The sequence below is a fragment of the Diceros bicornis genome, chromosome 31, assembly GCF_020826845.1.
Source record: "Diceros bicornis minor isolate mBicDic1 chromosome 31, mDicBic1.mat.cur, whole genome shotgun sequence".
Lineage (NCBI taxonomy): Eukaryota > Metazoa > Chordata > Mammalia > Perissodactyla > Rhinocerotidae > Diceros > Diceros bicornis.
Window position 1 is genome coordinate 1,139,987 of NC_080770.1, and position 15,224 is coordinate 1,155,210.

General features: G+C 61.6%; 1 protein-coding gene across 4 annotated transcripts in view; it reads left to right on the forward strand.

Moving 5' to 3' along the window:
• CHID1 (chitinase domain containing 1) overlaps positions 1-15,224 on the forward strand; it is a 29,981-nt gene extending 14,757 nt beyond the window's left edge. For 2 of the 4 annotated variants that reach the window (XM_058526072.1, XM_058526073.1), the window contains exons 9-13: positions 4,661-4,762; positions 5,402-5,557; positions 14,165-14,245; positions 14,466-14,508; positions 14,699-14,875. In XM_058526072.1, the coding sequence (XP_058382055.1) occupies positions 4,661-4,762; positions 5,402-5,557; positions 14,165-14,245; positions 14,466-14,508; positions 14,699-14,797 (481 nt within the window). In that variant the 3' untranslated portion in view covers positions 14,798-14,875. Of the gene's footprint in view, positions 1-4,660; positions 4,763-5,401; positions 5,558-14,164; positions 14,246-14,465; positions 14,509-14,698 lie in introns of all 4 variants that reach the window. The other 2 variants (XM_058526069.1, XM_058526071.1) reach the window with 1 other exon arrangement.

Sequence of the window (15,224 nt, forward strand, 5' to 3'; positions counted from 1 at the left end):
CTGGGGGCGGGGCCCTCGGGCTGAGCCCTCTGAGCCTTTGTGGCTCCTGGGACCCCTCAGGAAAGGCCTCCCCTCTTGCTTAGCCTCAGGGAGCTGACCTCAGACTGAGGAGGGCTGGTTTCCTTCCTGCTGGGCCCAGCGCCCCAGCTCACTGCTGCCAGTGCCATCTCGGGCACCCCGTGCTGCCCTACCGGTGAGCTCCGCAGCCTCACAGGCAGGCATCCACCCTGACGTAGTCTGTGCCTCCCCCGATCTCCAGCTGCCCCTGTGGCTTCCTGGGGTTTAGAGCAGGCTGTCACCTCAGAGTCAGGAAGGTGCTGAGTGGGATGAGGGGTGCTCCTAGGGAATGCCCCTCTGCACAGAGGCCGCCCCTGGTCACTTCACCTGAGGGCCAGGGAAAGCCTGTGACCAGAGTGTGTGGAGGGCCCCAAGGGGGCGGTGGGCACAGGTCACTCGTGAATGCAGAACAGGTACGGAGGGCGGCTGTGTGCGCAGATGGGGTGGAGGTCCAGGCTGGAGGGCTGAGGGACGCTGGCTGGCCAAGGGCAAGTGGGCCTGGTCCTAGTGGGGCAGCAGCCACAGAGGAGCAGGGGCAAGAAGAGGAAGCGGTCGAGGCCCGGGTGACTGGGCCTGTGGGGAGGAGACGTGGGTGCCCCAGTCGCAGGCGGGCACTGCATGTGGACAGTGACACCCGCCTTCTGCACGTCGCCAGTTAGTTGCCCCGTCAGGGCTGCTGTGGGGGTGGCACAGCGGGCAGCATCCACATGCCAGGCAGTATGTGGCAGGGGCCGGTGACCATGTGCAGAGCCTGCACTGACTCGGAGGAGGGTCAGCCTGGGAAGGGCAGGTCGGGGGCAGGACTTGGGGTTGACCATCCGATAGGCGACATTTCAGCCTCGAGGGTGGGTGAGGGCAGCAGGTTCATGATGTCTTGGGGGAGATGCTGGCAGAGGAGAGGGAGGTGGATGGTAAAGCCTTTTGGATGCGGCCGCAGGGGGTTTAAGGATTGGGGAGACAATATGGGATTCCCTCAGGGGAAGAGGGCACTTGGCCCCACACAAGGTGGGGTCTCTAGCAGGTTGGGACATGGCAAGGGGTTGACAGTGAGTCTGTGGCCCTAATGCCCGGCCTGCGACTCTCCAGCGATGGGGCCCAGGCCCAGAGATGGCAGCCGGACGAGGTGATGGAGGAGGTAGGCATCTACCATGTGGGGTGAAACTGGAGGGGGTGAGGGGCAGAGGGTTGGGAGTCTCAGAGAGCGAGGAGGCCCTAGAGGCGGGCTGACAGGAGGAAGAGTGAGGGGGAGACAGACCCCCAGGCATTCTCCCCTGAAGGGGGCAGCAGGGCTGCAGGTCCCCACCCTGCCTGGGCGAGCTGTCTCAGTGTCTAGGAGGAAACCGGTAGAGGCCGTGCTCATGTCCACTGTCAGTGGCCGCACGAAGAGAGGCAGGGGCTGCATGATGTTCGCTGGGCCCCCCCTCACCTGCAGTGCCCCAAAGAGACGCGTGTGCCCAGCCCCGCCTGGAGTGCCCTTCCCCCCTCCGGCAGCTGTGGAGTCTTAGGGTGAAGGGGCCACGTGGCTGCCCGGCCTTCTGGAAAGAGGGGCGCCCATGGGAAGAAGGTGACTCAGCAAAAAGCATCTGACAGACTGGAGCCGGCCGGGAAGGAGTGTGAGGCAGCCAGAGCCTTCAGGAGCAGAGGGGCCAGTGGGCATGGGGCGTCCCGGGCCAGGGCACAGAGCCCCGCAACCCTGTGGCCGGCACTTGACTTCAGGGCAGAAGCAGCACCCATCTGAAGATTCTGGAATCGAGGGGCTGCGTGGCCATTATCTCCCCTGCAGCTGCTTGGGTGGGCTGCCCAGGACAAGAGCGGCCGCTCACGGGGATGTGTTTTCCTTTTGTTTCTTCCTCCCTGGGTTTTCTTTCGTCAGAAACTAACCCAGAACGCAAGGATTTCCTCTTGAGCAGTAATTCTTGTTTATGGGAAGTCAGGCTGTGTCTGTTGACCAGCTGCTCTTGAGTCTCCACGTGCGTCTCATGGGTCACAGAGACAATGGCAGGGCTGCATTTTGGGGGTGGTGCCGTCACTCCCTGTGCTGCACCGCGAGGAGTGGGGGGCTGCCCTCCGGCCCAGTCCAGGCGGGCCTCGCCGGGACCCCGGGCCTCCCCCTACTCACTGGGATGCTTCATGGGTGCCAGGTGCTGGCTGCATGGCGGGGAGGTGCCCCCAGTGCCTGGCAGGCATGTCTATACCTGGGGGTCCCTAAGTGGGGCCAGACAGGCTGGCAGGCCTTTTCTCTAAAGGGCCAGAAGTAACTGTTCTGGGCTTGAGGGCCGTGGGCTCCCTGATGAGGAGCCCTTGGGCTGAGGGCTCTGCAACTGGCCAGGGTTCCTGGCGTGGGGGATCTCAGGGCTAAGCCAAACGCAGGGCACGGTGTGGAACCATGCACACAGCAAGACCACTCGGGGAGGTGTGTCCTTAGGGAGAGGGCGTGTTCCTTGGTTTCTTTGCCCCTGGGGCCTGCAAGAGTCGAATGCTCAACATGTGGTTGCCATCACCGGCTGTGGCCTGGTGCTGCTGCCTGCCTGAGCCTCGCGGTGAGGCCAGCTCTGCCTGGAGCACCTGGCATGGCCCAGGTACCCCTGCAGAAGCCCAGGGCATGCGCCAGAGGGGCAGGGACGTGGTGGCGCTGTGGACGGGTGGATGGATGGGGTGCAGGAGCCTGGCTCATGGTGGGAGGCTGACACCCACGTGAAAGAGTGGGCCCAGAGGAGCTGGATGCCCCAGGAAGGGGTAGTGGGTGCGGGGGACAGTTGGACCATGGGACAGACCACACAAAGCAGAAACTGTCTCTGACAGGGCTGCCACTGAAATTGGCCAAAGAGGGGGAGGCTCGGGGGGTTGTGCCCCACGTGAGCCTGGTCCACACTCTGACGGTCCTCTCAAACAGTGGCCTTCTCAGAGCAGAGTGCTAATGGGAGAAGGGGGCTCGGAAAAACCCCACCCTCCCCAACCCCCGGGGCTATCATTGGGGAGCGTCTGCTTGAAGGAATAGTCGGCCAATAGAAGTGAGGCCTTCCGCCACACTGAGTAGGTTTAAACAGAAGGGTTTCTCTTTATGAGGTGAGCAAGGCCCTTGGGGTAGCAGGCCTCCTGGTCCCCTCCCCCAGTTCATCTCCCCACGTCCATCTGCCTGAGTCCTGCCCCAGGCCGGCCCCCCTTCACATCTGGTCCTGGCACTGCCAGGACCTCTGGGGGTGGGGTCTCTCTCTCAGTTGAACAGGAAAGCCGTCAGACACCAAATGCCCCCTGGGAGCCCCTGGGTGTTGAGGTGACCAAGACATAGGACTAGGGGGGTGCGCCCCTCTCCTGGGCAACCACAGTCTTCGGCCACAGCCCTGTCTTCTCTTGGGAGCCATTGAGTCCAGAAATGGCGGGGCTTGGATGTTTGTGGTTCCTGAGTGAATGTCCCACTTGGAAATAGGTGACCCTTTGAAACGTGGAAGCGTTTTCCTGGAGCTGATGGCACCCGCTGTTTCTGTGCATCCCAGAGCTGAGGCCTGGAGGGATCCAGGGCATTTCCACACGAGCCAGCTGCAAACAAGCTTCATTCTGCTGGGGCCTGGCATCTTCTGGCCAACTTTAGGGGGCTGGTCTCAAGTGTGGCCGTCGGGGAGTGTGATTTTCACTGCCCAGCGAAGTGTCTGTTCCCCAGACACATCCCCGAGCTCCCTGCTGTGGCCAGTGCCCGTCACCAAGTCTTCTTGCCCTGTCCCTCTCAGGGATGGGCTCTGGGGTCATGAGGTCACTGTCTGCCAGTATTGCTTATCCTCAGGTCCCACAGGCACCTGATGTCTTTGGGGGGCCGGGACCTGGCATCTTGGCTGCTCCCCCCAAAGGTGGCTGGCCTGGGCAGCGTTTAGACAGGGTATCTCAGGGTCGCCTGGGTCCTGTGGAACAGGTGACCATCTCTGAGGTCCCTGCAGTGGGATGCCCCTGCCCAGGGATTGGGGGTGCCGGCTGAGAAGAGGGGTCCTGTCTCCGCTCCTCTTGTGGATGGGGAATTGGAGGGCCCCCGAGGGACGTGGCAGTCTTAGGGGCTGCTGTGGGCAGAGCAGGTAGGCTAGCAGACTAGGTGTGTCTGGCAGACGGGCCACCTGGGCTCCCACCCACCCCAGCCCGAGGCCCTGAGAAGAAGGGCACCCTGTGCTTGCCGGCGCCGTGTGGGCAGCAGGGGCCTCGGCTGAGAATGGGGTGAGGCTGGCCTGGTGCACCTGCCCCCACCCGTGGAGATGGGGCTGTCCGTAGCTGGGCTGATCCCACCCTCAGATGCATAGGGAGCAGGAAGAGACGAGCCTCTGTTTGACCTCCGACAGCAAGGCTGCCCACTGGCCCTCACAGCCCCACCCGTGCTCCTGGAGGGTGGCCCTGACCAGGCTGTGGGCTGCCCTGTAGCTGCCCTTGAGTGCCGAATGACTCTCCAGGGAAAGTGACCTGAGGTCCTCCAGAGCGGAGGGAGGAAGGGGCATGGGCTGGGAGCCCTCCCAGCCAGCTTGCTCTGGCCTCAGTTGGGCCCAGGTGTCAGCTGGAGAGGGGCAGGCCAAGGGGCCGGCAGGGCAGTGGGAGATGGGCCATGGTGGCCGGGCTCGTCTCGTTGCAGGACAGACCAGCTGGGCATGTTCACACACAAGGAGTTTGAGCAACTGGCCCCCGTGCTGGACGGCTTCAGCCTCATGACCTACGACTACCCAACAGCACAGCAGTGAGTGTGGGTGCCATGGGGCCCCGTGGATTCCGTGACTCGGAGCAGAGATGCCCATTCCTTCTGGGGCCTGGACATTGGGCACTCAGAGAGGCGAGGCCTGGCTTCCTGCCAGCCTGCTGTCAGCTCTTGATTCCAGGGATGTGGAGGGCCTGGTCTTTTCTTCCCAAAGCCCACAATGGACCCTGAATTGGGTAGCCTTTTCATTCTGGAGGCACGTGACAGAGGGCAGCAGGCAGCCCCCATGGGAACACCATCCCAGGGCATCCGCTCACGTCACCAGGCCCTGGCTGCTGCATGGCAGCCGCTGGCACTGGGCTTGCCACATTGCTGAGGAGAAGGTACTCCTGTAGGCAGGGGCCACTGCCCCGGGGGAGCCTTGGGTGTGGACAGTGTCTGCCCACTGCTGCCTCTCCACCTCGGGCCTTGACCTCAGCTGCTTTGCTCCCCACAGAGGGCCCAGGCGAAGCAAATGCAGGCGCAGGTGTCCAGCAGGAAGGCACCACAGGAAGCCTGAGTGTCTGCTGCCCTCTGCTTCCCATCATGTGCATGGACCCCTGCCCCAGCCTGGGGTGCCTGAGGTGGATGGCCTGAGGCCTCTGCCTGCCGCTGAAACCTGCTCCTCCCTCACACCTGCAGGCCTGGCCCCAATGCGCCGCTGTCCTGGGTGCGAGCCTGCGTCCAGGTCCTGGACCCCAAGTCCAAGTGGCGGAGCAAGATCCTCCTGGGGCTGAACTTCTACGGCATGGACTACGCAGCCTCCAGGGACGCCCGCGAGCCTGTCATTGGGGCCAGGTGAGCTGGGGACGCCTCACCATGCCGGGCAGCCTCCCGTACTGCCCTGCACCCGAGGCCCTTGTGCTGGTGGGTCTGCACGTCTCCTGGAGGCAGTGGGGTGGAGCAAGGGAGAAAGCCTGGCAACATCCGAGCCTGTGCACCAGGCACCTGCAGGGGGGCCTCTCTGAGTCTCTCTGGTGGGGGCGCTGTCCTCGCGCCCCGTAAGCTGGGGTACCCCCCGAGTTTCCCCCGTCGGTGGGCATGTGGACATGGTCCTGGCCCGGGACTTCAGCCGCTGTGGAGGCTCTGCGATCTGTTGTTGATCCAGACATCCCCCTGGTATTTCTCTCTTCTGCCTGAAGGACACCCTTTACATTTCTCCCTGTGTGGTTCTGGTCTTGTTGAATTCTTTTCAGTTTATTTTGCTTGTTGTTTTTGGAAGACATTTTTGCTGGGTATAGAATTCTGGGTCGTCAGGTTTTTTTCCCGTACTTTCATGATGTCACTTCACCATCTTCCTGCTGCGTTCTGTCCAATGAGACTCTCGAGGTAGTTAACCTCTGTTCCTCCGTGCATACTGCCCCCAGCACCCACTGCAGTTTGGTTACGATGCCTTCGTGTAGTTTTTTTTGTGTTTCTTGCACCTGGTTGTCATTGAGCTTTTTGGATCTGTGGATTTATACTTTTTATGAAATTTGGAGAAATTTAGGCCAGTTTCTTCAAATGTTTTTTCTGTCCCTTTTTCTCTTTCTAGGCCTACAAATGACATACATATTAGGGTAGTCAATTTGTGCCCCACCCACTGATACTCATTTTATTTTTTTGGACTTTTTTTTTTGTTTTCTTTTATTCGCTTTTCCTGCTGTCTTCAGGTTCACTGACTGTTTCTTGCCGTGTCTGCTCTGCTGTTAATCCCACCCAGTGCTTCTTCCCCTTACGTGTTGTAGTTCGCACATCTAGCAGTTTCTTTGGGTCTTCTGTGTGTCTCCTAAACTCCACAAGTGTGGACTCAGCTCTAACAGCTGCTTGGCATCCTTGCCTGCTGCTTCCATGTTGAGTCTATTCTGGGTCCGGTTGGCTGGCAGCTCACTCCATGGCCCTGTCCAGCCTACCCTCTGCCATCTAGCTCCTGGGTTAGATGCTACATGCTGTGAATTTTGCTGCACTGGGCATTTTAGCATTCCTAAATCTTCTCCACCTTTGTTCTGAGGGCCATCACGTTCCCTGAAACCGTGTCAGTCAGCCAATTTTCTCGAGAACCTGGTCCTGTCAGTGGAGAGTGGGTCCAGAGACCATGATCTGGGCATGCGCATGCCCAGTACAGCTCTCTTGTCCTTTTCAGGGCAATTTCTGCGGGTCACCCACAGGGTGACCTGCTCGCTGCCAGGGACACAGCACATCAGCCCAGGCAGGGGGCCCCTCCTGATCTGAGGAGGGGGCCTCCAGAACCAGGAGGAACACCTGTGAGAGGCTGAGACCACCCCTTACCTCAGCTGCCCTTGGATTGGGCCACTTCATGGGTGGGACGTCAGGGTCAGCCATGGTCTGAGGCAGGGACAGAGAACTGGTGGTCCTGCCAAGACCATGTCCCATGTCCACATGGCTGGTGCTGGGGTCAGAGGTCTGGTGCAGGCCTGGGGTGCCTGCTCCACTCCTGGCCCCTGGTGCTGGGCACGGCTCTGCATCTCTGAACCTGGGCCTGTCCCTCTGCTGAGAAGGGCCTGGGGAAGTGGTGTGGACAGTGGGAGCTGGGGCGGGAAGGCCAGGGAGCAGCTCCTCAGCTCCTGGGGGTCTCTTGCCTGGGGGCAGCCCGGGGCTGAGATGGTGCCCGGCCACTTGCTGGGGCGTTACCCCGTCTTCCTACAGCAGAGTGGGGCTCTTGGTGTCTGGCCAGCCTGTCCCTGACAGAGTGGCCCAGACAGACAGAGCCCCACATGTCTGTCTGTCCTTCTGGTCAGGGCTGCTCTGTGCTCTGCCCCTCCCCCACCACAGCCCTTCCCTGACATGGGATTCCTGGGAGGTTCTAGAAGCATTGCTGGTGGCCCCCCAATCTTTCCCCACCTCCCTGAAGGGGTGTCCATATCAGGGAGGCATTGAGTGGAGCTGTGTCCAGAGTTTGGGCTCCCGGCATCAGTCTTGGGGGAGCCTGGCCATGACGTCTACTGACCAGTCAGCCAGGAATAGGAGGGTGCTTTCTCCTGCTGTGGAGGGAGGCGTCACCCAGCCAGGGCCGCCTATGTGGAGCCAGAGGGACCTAGTGCCCCCAGCCACCTCTGCTCCAGCCTCAGGCTCTGCTGGCCCAGGCCTGTGGGAGGCAGGAGCTGTTGGCCTTGAGGTACCACCCGTCTCAGTCAGCTCAGGCTGCCACACAGACACCACAGCCAGGGGGCTTGAACCACAGACGTTACTGTGTCCGGTCCTGAGGCTGGACGTCCGAGATTGAGGCATGAGCAGGGCTGGTTCCTTCTGAGGCTTCTCTCCTTGGTGTGTAGATGGCCGTCTTCTCCCTGTGTCCTCACATGGTTGTCCCTGTGTGCGCATCTGTGTCCTGATCTCCTCTTCTCATAAGGACCCCAGTCACACTGGACTAGGGTCCACCCTAGTGAGCTCACTCTACCTTAATCACCTCTTTAAAGACCCCGTCTCCAAATACAGTCCCATCTGAGGTGCTGGGGGTTAGGGCTTCAATGTATGAATGTAGGGGGGCACAGTTCATCTCCCATACCACCTGAGGGGTGAAGAATTATAATTTAGTCACTAAATGTGGACCCAGAAGTAGCCTATGAAGTGGGGTTGTGCGGCCATTAGCCCCAGCTCGTGTGGGTCAGATGACAAAAGGCACCACGCGGCCTCTGCTGGCCACCAGTGCGCAGCCCCTGACTGTTCTGAGGAGAGGCTGGGGAACAAGGAATTTCAATTACAAAGGTGTGTGTGTGCACATGTGGGTGCACATGTGCGTGTGCCCCTGTACACACATACAGACTTTTCTCTGAGGCTCTGGGATTCTGGTTGCCCCCCAACCAGGGACGGAAGGCTGTATCCCATCCCAGTCCCCACCCCCAGCTGGGAGGTCCCCCCACAGAGGCTACAGGCCCCTGCTCCTCCTCCTCCCAGATGTGCCCCTCACAGGTAACTGTTGGCGCCCGCCTGGAGATAGCAGGTGATGGAGATCTGGGTGTGGCTGGGCCCTGTGTCGGGGACGGGCGCTCGCCGCCCTGCCTCACCTTGGTGGGGAACAGATGCCAGCTCAGCAGGGCCTCCCTCGGGGCCGGAATAAAGACCGGCTGCCAGAGTGGGCAGAGTGCGGACCCAGCAGGGCTGCAGCTCACGCCCCTCAAGGGCATGCAGTGGGTCGGGCAGCAGCACCTGCTTGGTCCTGCCCAGTGAGTTTGTCCTGCAGAGGGCGGCTGAAGGGGACCAGACGGAGATGACAGACCTGTGACAGGCAGACAGAGTCAGGCACTGCCAGCCCGAGGCTTTAGAAGCCAGCTGGGGGTCGTGTCTGCCTTTGGGGAGGGCCGTGGTGTGGTGCTGCCCCAGAGCCCCCTCTGTGAGTGAATGGTGCTCCCACCTCCCCGGGCAGCTGAGTATCTGAGTGGGGTGTCTATGCCTGCTGGGCCGCTGGCTCTCCTCAGGACGGCAGACCCTGAGGACCTTCCTCCCAATCCCGACTCGGCCCCTCCCGTTGACCTGCCGCCCGGTGGAGGCCACGCAAGCCCAGCGCAGTGTTCAGTCAAGGTGTGCAAGGTCGTACGAGCTGCCATTTGGGGGGCCCCAGGGTCCTCCCCATCCGGTCCCCTCGCACTCTCTTCTCTGAGCTATGGTGACTTAAGTGACATCAGCATCAGCTCCATTTGCACCGAATTTCTGTTTTTCTCACTGAAACTTTACTTTTGAGCTGCAGCTGCCCCTTGTAACCCAGGGAAAAGATATGGGCACCCCTCAGTCCCATCCGCACCCCCTACACACGTGCGCCCCTGGGCCAGGCACCTGCCTCCTGGACCAGTCTGCTCTCCAGTCCCCAGCCTTCTCAGGAGCCCGGACCAGAGCCTACCCCTTGGCCCTCACCTGCCGCCCGCCATCTGACCACCCGCCCCCCCCGAGTGAGCCTCAGGCGTGGGGAACCTGTCAGGCCAGGCCTCCGCTGACCCCTGTGGGTTGTTGTCAACCTCCATTGCCCACAGCCTGATTTCTTCCAGGCCATCCTCCTGGCTTGCAGAGCAGGGTTGACATGTGTGCTCATGGGTGTTGGGGTGTGTGGCATGCAGGGGACCCTGGGAGGCGTGGGTCAGGGCCTCTCCCACAGCTAGGCAGCCCTCCCCCTTCTCAGGGCCAAACCCCTTCCATCTGGTGAATCAGACAGAAGAGCTTGGCAGTGGGGCTCAGGGATCGATACCTGTGTCTGGCAGGGGAGAGGAGGGCAGCCTCAGCAGGGGACAAGCACGTTCACTCAGGTCCTGCACCCCCAGAAATGTAGCTCACCAGGACACACACCCCAGCCAGTCGCCTGCAAGAACCTGCCATGACAGCCCCTGCTCCCCATGCGGGGGACAGGCTAGTTGTGAGGTGCTGGTGAGCCCCATGGCCACTCGGGCTCTCTCCCGCTCCCTCACCGACAGAGCTCAGGTAGCCTGTCTCGGGATTATCTGCCCTCCCTGTCTTGACCTCTCCAGCTAAGACCCAGACCCTTTGTGGCGGGAGTCCCTAGTCCCCTCTGGGGGCTGTGGGGGATCAGCTGCCTCACCATCTGCTCAGCTGCAGACAGGGCCAGGACCCCATGGCAGGGCGGGAGGCCAGCTCCCTCAGGCTGGCAGTGTGTCGTTTCCTGGCCTCTGGCAGCCAGGCCAGCGTTGCGCACACCAAAGGCCCCGTCCGCGGGGGCTGTGGCGCACGTTCTGCTTTTTCCCTCCTCGCCCCACAGCCTCTGTCGGCCATCCCTGGACGACACGCAGACCCCATCATGACCACAGCCGGGCTCCTGTGTGTGTGGCCTGGGTACTCCCTGACTTTGAGGATTTGGGGCGGCTATGAAACACCCCAGGAAGGGCCAAGGCCCCCCACCCTGCAGACACATGTGCCCCCAGGGCACTGGTCTGGGTACTGATCTGTGGTTCCCCCATGGCTGCGAAGGCCTCATCCAGAGAGGCTGTCCTGCTCCCCTGGTGTGCCAGGATGTTCCCTGAGGCCCAGCCCAGCCCCGCGAGAGCCCCAGCACCCATCAAGGTGGCACCTCTTCTCCTGCACCTTTGGGGCCCACATCCCCCACCCTGCTGAGCCTCTCCTGCCGTGCCCAGGGGAGCCTCCCGGGGACGCCAGTGAGAGCCAGCCAACTGGAGCACGGCCAGATGGGTCCCTAAGGGCGGGCCACACCCCAGCAGGCCCAACTCCCCATCTCGGAAGCTGGTGCCGTCCAGGGCAGCGGTCCAGCCAAGGGTCACAGCACCGGTGGGCCTCTCCGTCCAGTGGACACGGGCGGCGTGGACTCGGCTAGGCCTGGCGCGTGCGAGGGTGTGCTTCGGTTCTCGTGTGGGGGGGTGGGTCACAGCACAGAGTGCAGGGAGACGGCAGGTCCCCGTGACAGAGGCGGAAGCGCAGTGGGGCTGGAGTTGCCTTCTGGCTTGGGAGTGCCCCTCCGTCCTTCTCTGTCCCTCCCCCCCACACTCCCCCCTTATCTTTGTCCCTCTGGGGCTGTGGCCAGCACTGCACCCGTGCACCCTGACTTGCTCTCTCCTGTTGGAGTCCTTTTTCCAAGAGAAGCTTCCAGCTGGTCTCCCAGAGGTGACTCCCCCGACCAGGAGGCCCGGGAACGTCCTTGATCACACTTGATCTGCTCTCCCTAGAAACATGTAGAATGTTCTCTTCGTTTCTGATGTCCCTGAATCCTTCCATGACGTGCCTCAGTGTGTTTTCATTGGTAATTTCTTTGTGGTGTTCCTTGAACCTTTCAATCTGAGGCTGTGTAACTCTTTTGAGGGAGGATACAATTCACATACCATAAAACTCAACCATTTCAAAGCTTACAGTTCAGTAGCATTTAGTGCATTCACAGGGTTGTGCAGTCCCCATCTCTAATTCCAGAACATTTCATCACCCCAGAAAGAAGCCCCATGTCCTTTTAGCAGCCCCCACACATACCCCAGCCCTGGCGACTCTCTTCTACCTTCTGTGTGGGTTTGTCTGGTCTGGATGTTTCATAGAAATGTGATTACACAATGTGTAGCTGCAGCCTTTTGTTTTAATTTAGGAAAATGCTCAGTCTTTATTTCTTAAGCATTTTCTCTCCGTTATTTCTCCCTTCCTCTGGGCTTCTTCTGGTGCTGATGTCAGCACTTCCTCCTCACGCCCTCTCGCCTCCGTCTTCCCTCTGCTTTCTCTGTGTCCTTTCCCTCTGGCCTGTTCCTGGCCCGTCCCTCAGCCCAGTCCCTCAGCCCACGGGTCCCTACTCTGCCTCTCGTATTTCGGGTTGTAGCCGCCTCCCAGCTCCCTGTGGACCTGCTGTTCCCCTGGAGCTGGCCCGCCTGGTGGCATGTTTGCACAATTGTCCCTCCCCAGGGCTCACACCCCATTCTGGCTTCTCTGTGTCCCCATCGCCCACTTGGTGATCCCCAGGGCTGTGCTCAGGCGAGCATGGGGTCCTGTGCCCCCCACCGTGGCACCACCAGGCTTAGGCCTCCAAGGGCAAGGGACCAGGTGCTCTCTGGGGTCGTGGCTGAGCCCCGACAGACACCCCAGCCTTGGCTGCCCCAACCACAGCCTCACCTCCTCTAGTAGGCAGCAGATTTTGAGGAGCAACCACAGAGGCCCCCACAGGAGAAGGTGTGGGCAGGCAGAGCTCCCCACAGACCAGAGGGCCCAGGGTCACCCCACTCTACAGCATCTGCCCAGGGCCCCGGGATGAGACCAGGGGGCTCGAGCAAGTGGAGTCAGATGCCCACCCTCCCCCTAGCACACCCTGTTCTCCCCTGGCATCCCCTGCCTGTCCCAGATTCTTCTCGTAGAGAGCCACTTAGCAGACATCTGATTGAAGCTGCAAATGACACCTAGCATGGTGTTTTATTTTTTATTTATTTATTTTTTAAATTTTATTTATTTATTTATTTTTCCCCCAAAGCCCCAGTAGATAGTTGTATGTTATAGCTGCACATCCTTCTAGTTGCTGTATGTGGGACGCGGCCTCAGCATGGCCGGAGAAGCAGTGCGTCGGTGCGCGCCCGGGATCCGAACCCGGGCCGCCAGCAGCAGAGCGCACGCACTTAACCGCTAAGCCACGGGGCCGGCCCATAGCATGCTGTTTTAATTAAGGATGATCCAGTAGTTTTGGGTGATTAGAGCTGGTTGATGGGGGTCACGGTTGTGCCTGGCCCAGACCCCATGGGGAGCAGATCAGATGGGCCCCTTGACGATGCCTGGGCACGTGTGTCCCCTGACATGGCTGACCACCGCCACCTCCCCCTCGGATACCCCACTGCTCTGTCCAGTCCTGACCCCTGGCTCCCACAGATGTCTCGCAGTGCAGCCAAGAGCACCAGGGCCCCTGCCGCCGCCACTCCCTCTCCTCCCTCCTCAGAGCCCAGGCTGCAGGCCCTGTCTGTGCCTCCTCCCTCGGGCTGCAGGTACCTGTCCTGTCCAGTCGTCAGCTGCCTGCCGGGGAGGACTGCAGAGAGACATTGAATGTGCCTTACAAGACGTGGGGTGCGCTGGAAACCGTCGTCCTGGCCCAGGGCACTGTGGGAACCAGCCTGTCCCCTGTGTGTCTCCTGCAGGGTGACGGTCTGTGTGTCTCAAACCACTGGCTCTTGGCGATCGGGAAGGGCCTGCTGCAGGCTTGGGGCCGCCATGTCCACAGTGAGGAGGGCAGGCCGAGGGCAACCTGGCCTCTGGAAGGGCCCAGAAACCACTGCCCCGGGCTTCTGTCCCCAGAGAGCTGAGTGGGGTCCTGCGGGGCTTCCAGGAGCTGCCCCCAGGCCCTGTTCATCTTCTGAAGCCTGTGGCTTGCCCCAAGCGCCCCCTCAGTTGCAGAAGTTGCTGCGTCTCCTGCAAGCACCCGGGCTGCCCCGTCCCCCCAGCAGGCACCTTGCCCCAAATGCAGGTGCCCTCACTCTGCCCGCTTGGACGCACCTGGTGCAGAGATGACACAATGAGAGGTTCACTCAGGACACCAGGGCATTGGCACGGTCACGCACTTACCTCAAATCGCGGCACACAGCGGAGAGCTTAGAAATGCTGCCGGGGCTTCTGCTCAAATCTCGAGAGCCGTCTATTGGGCATTTCTGTCCTCCCCCAGCGAGGACCGTGGACGCTGCAGCAGGAGGCGCCCGTCCTGCAGCTGCCCTGGGCCGAATGTTCCAGGCCCTGTCCCGTGGTCCTGCTTCCTGGCATTCCCTCACGTCCAGTGTGCATACCTGGCCCTCCCACCCGGCCCAGCGTGCTGCTGGCGCTCCACAGACCATCGGAGGATGACAGCCCCCAGAGTCCTGCTGCCCCTGGGTGGCCTCACCCCTTCCATGACAGCCGTGGCCACCACTCCCCTGTCCGGGTGTCAGGGCTGTCAGCGAGGCCTCCAGGGGGCTGGGGTGCCAGGCGGGCCGGGGACAGTTCCTACACCCATGTCCCGGCCTCCCCCAGGTACATCCAGACACTGAAGGACCACAGGCCCCGGATGGTGTGGGACAGCCAGGCCGCCGAGCATTTCTTCGAGTACAAGAAGTGAGTGTCCAGGAGGAGGCCCTGGGTGAGGGTGGGGGCACATGCCCAGGCTGGCCGGGGGTCACAAGCTTAACCTCTGGCCCTGAGGGCCAGCCCAAGGAGTAGGACCCACAGAGGGGCCTTTCCAGCAGGACCTGAGACCTGGCTGGAAGGTGGGGAGGAGCTGGGAGAACGAGGGGAGGCAGGGCGGGCAAGGCCCATGGGCCACTCCCTTTTGCAGGAGCCGCGGCGGGAGGCACGTCATCTTCTACCCGACTCTGAAGGTACGTGTGGGCCCAGCTGTGGCGCTGGGGGCGGGGGCAGCAGGCATGACCCCTTCCCACAGTGACCCTTGCCCACAGCGAGGCCATGGTGGGCAGTGGGTCAGCACGGGATGAGGGGCTCAGGCCTGGGCACGTTCGGGGGCTGCCATGGTGACGAGAGGCAGAGGCTGACGCCCCCCTCTGCCTGCAGTCTTTGCAGGTGCGGCTGGCGCTGGCCAGGGAGCTGGGCGTCGGGGTGTCCATCTGGGAGTTGGGCCAGGGCCTGGACTACTTCTACGACCTGCTCTAGGCCCAGCCCTGGAGCAGATATGTGCTTTCTGAGTGACGGAGTGACTGACATGCAAAATACAGACTTCTCTGTTTTCCATACTGTGTCTGCTGGCCTCTCGGGCCGGGGCAGAGGGGTCCTGGATCCTGGCCCCCTCGTCAGTGACGGGGGAGGGACAGTCCTGGCCGGGGGTGCCCCAAGAACACAGGACCTTCTTCCCCAGCCCTTGCTGGCTGCCTGCCATCTGCTGGGTGGAGGCAGGACCCACAGTCCCCACCCCACAGGGCGGCCTGGCGGGGCCTTTCCCATGGCACCCAGAGTCCAGGCTGCTCCACGTGGCCTGTGGTTCACTGTGAGTTTGGAATCTCCCACACCTGGACTCCAAGACCCTGGCAGGGGCAGCTCCACCCAGCATCACCCCAGGACCATGTGAAGGGGCCCTGGCCTC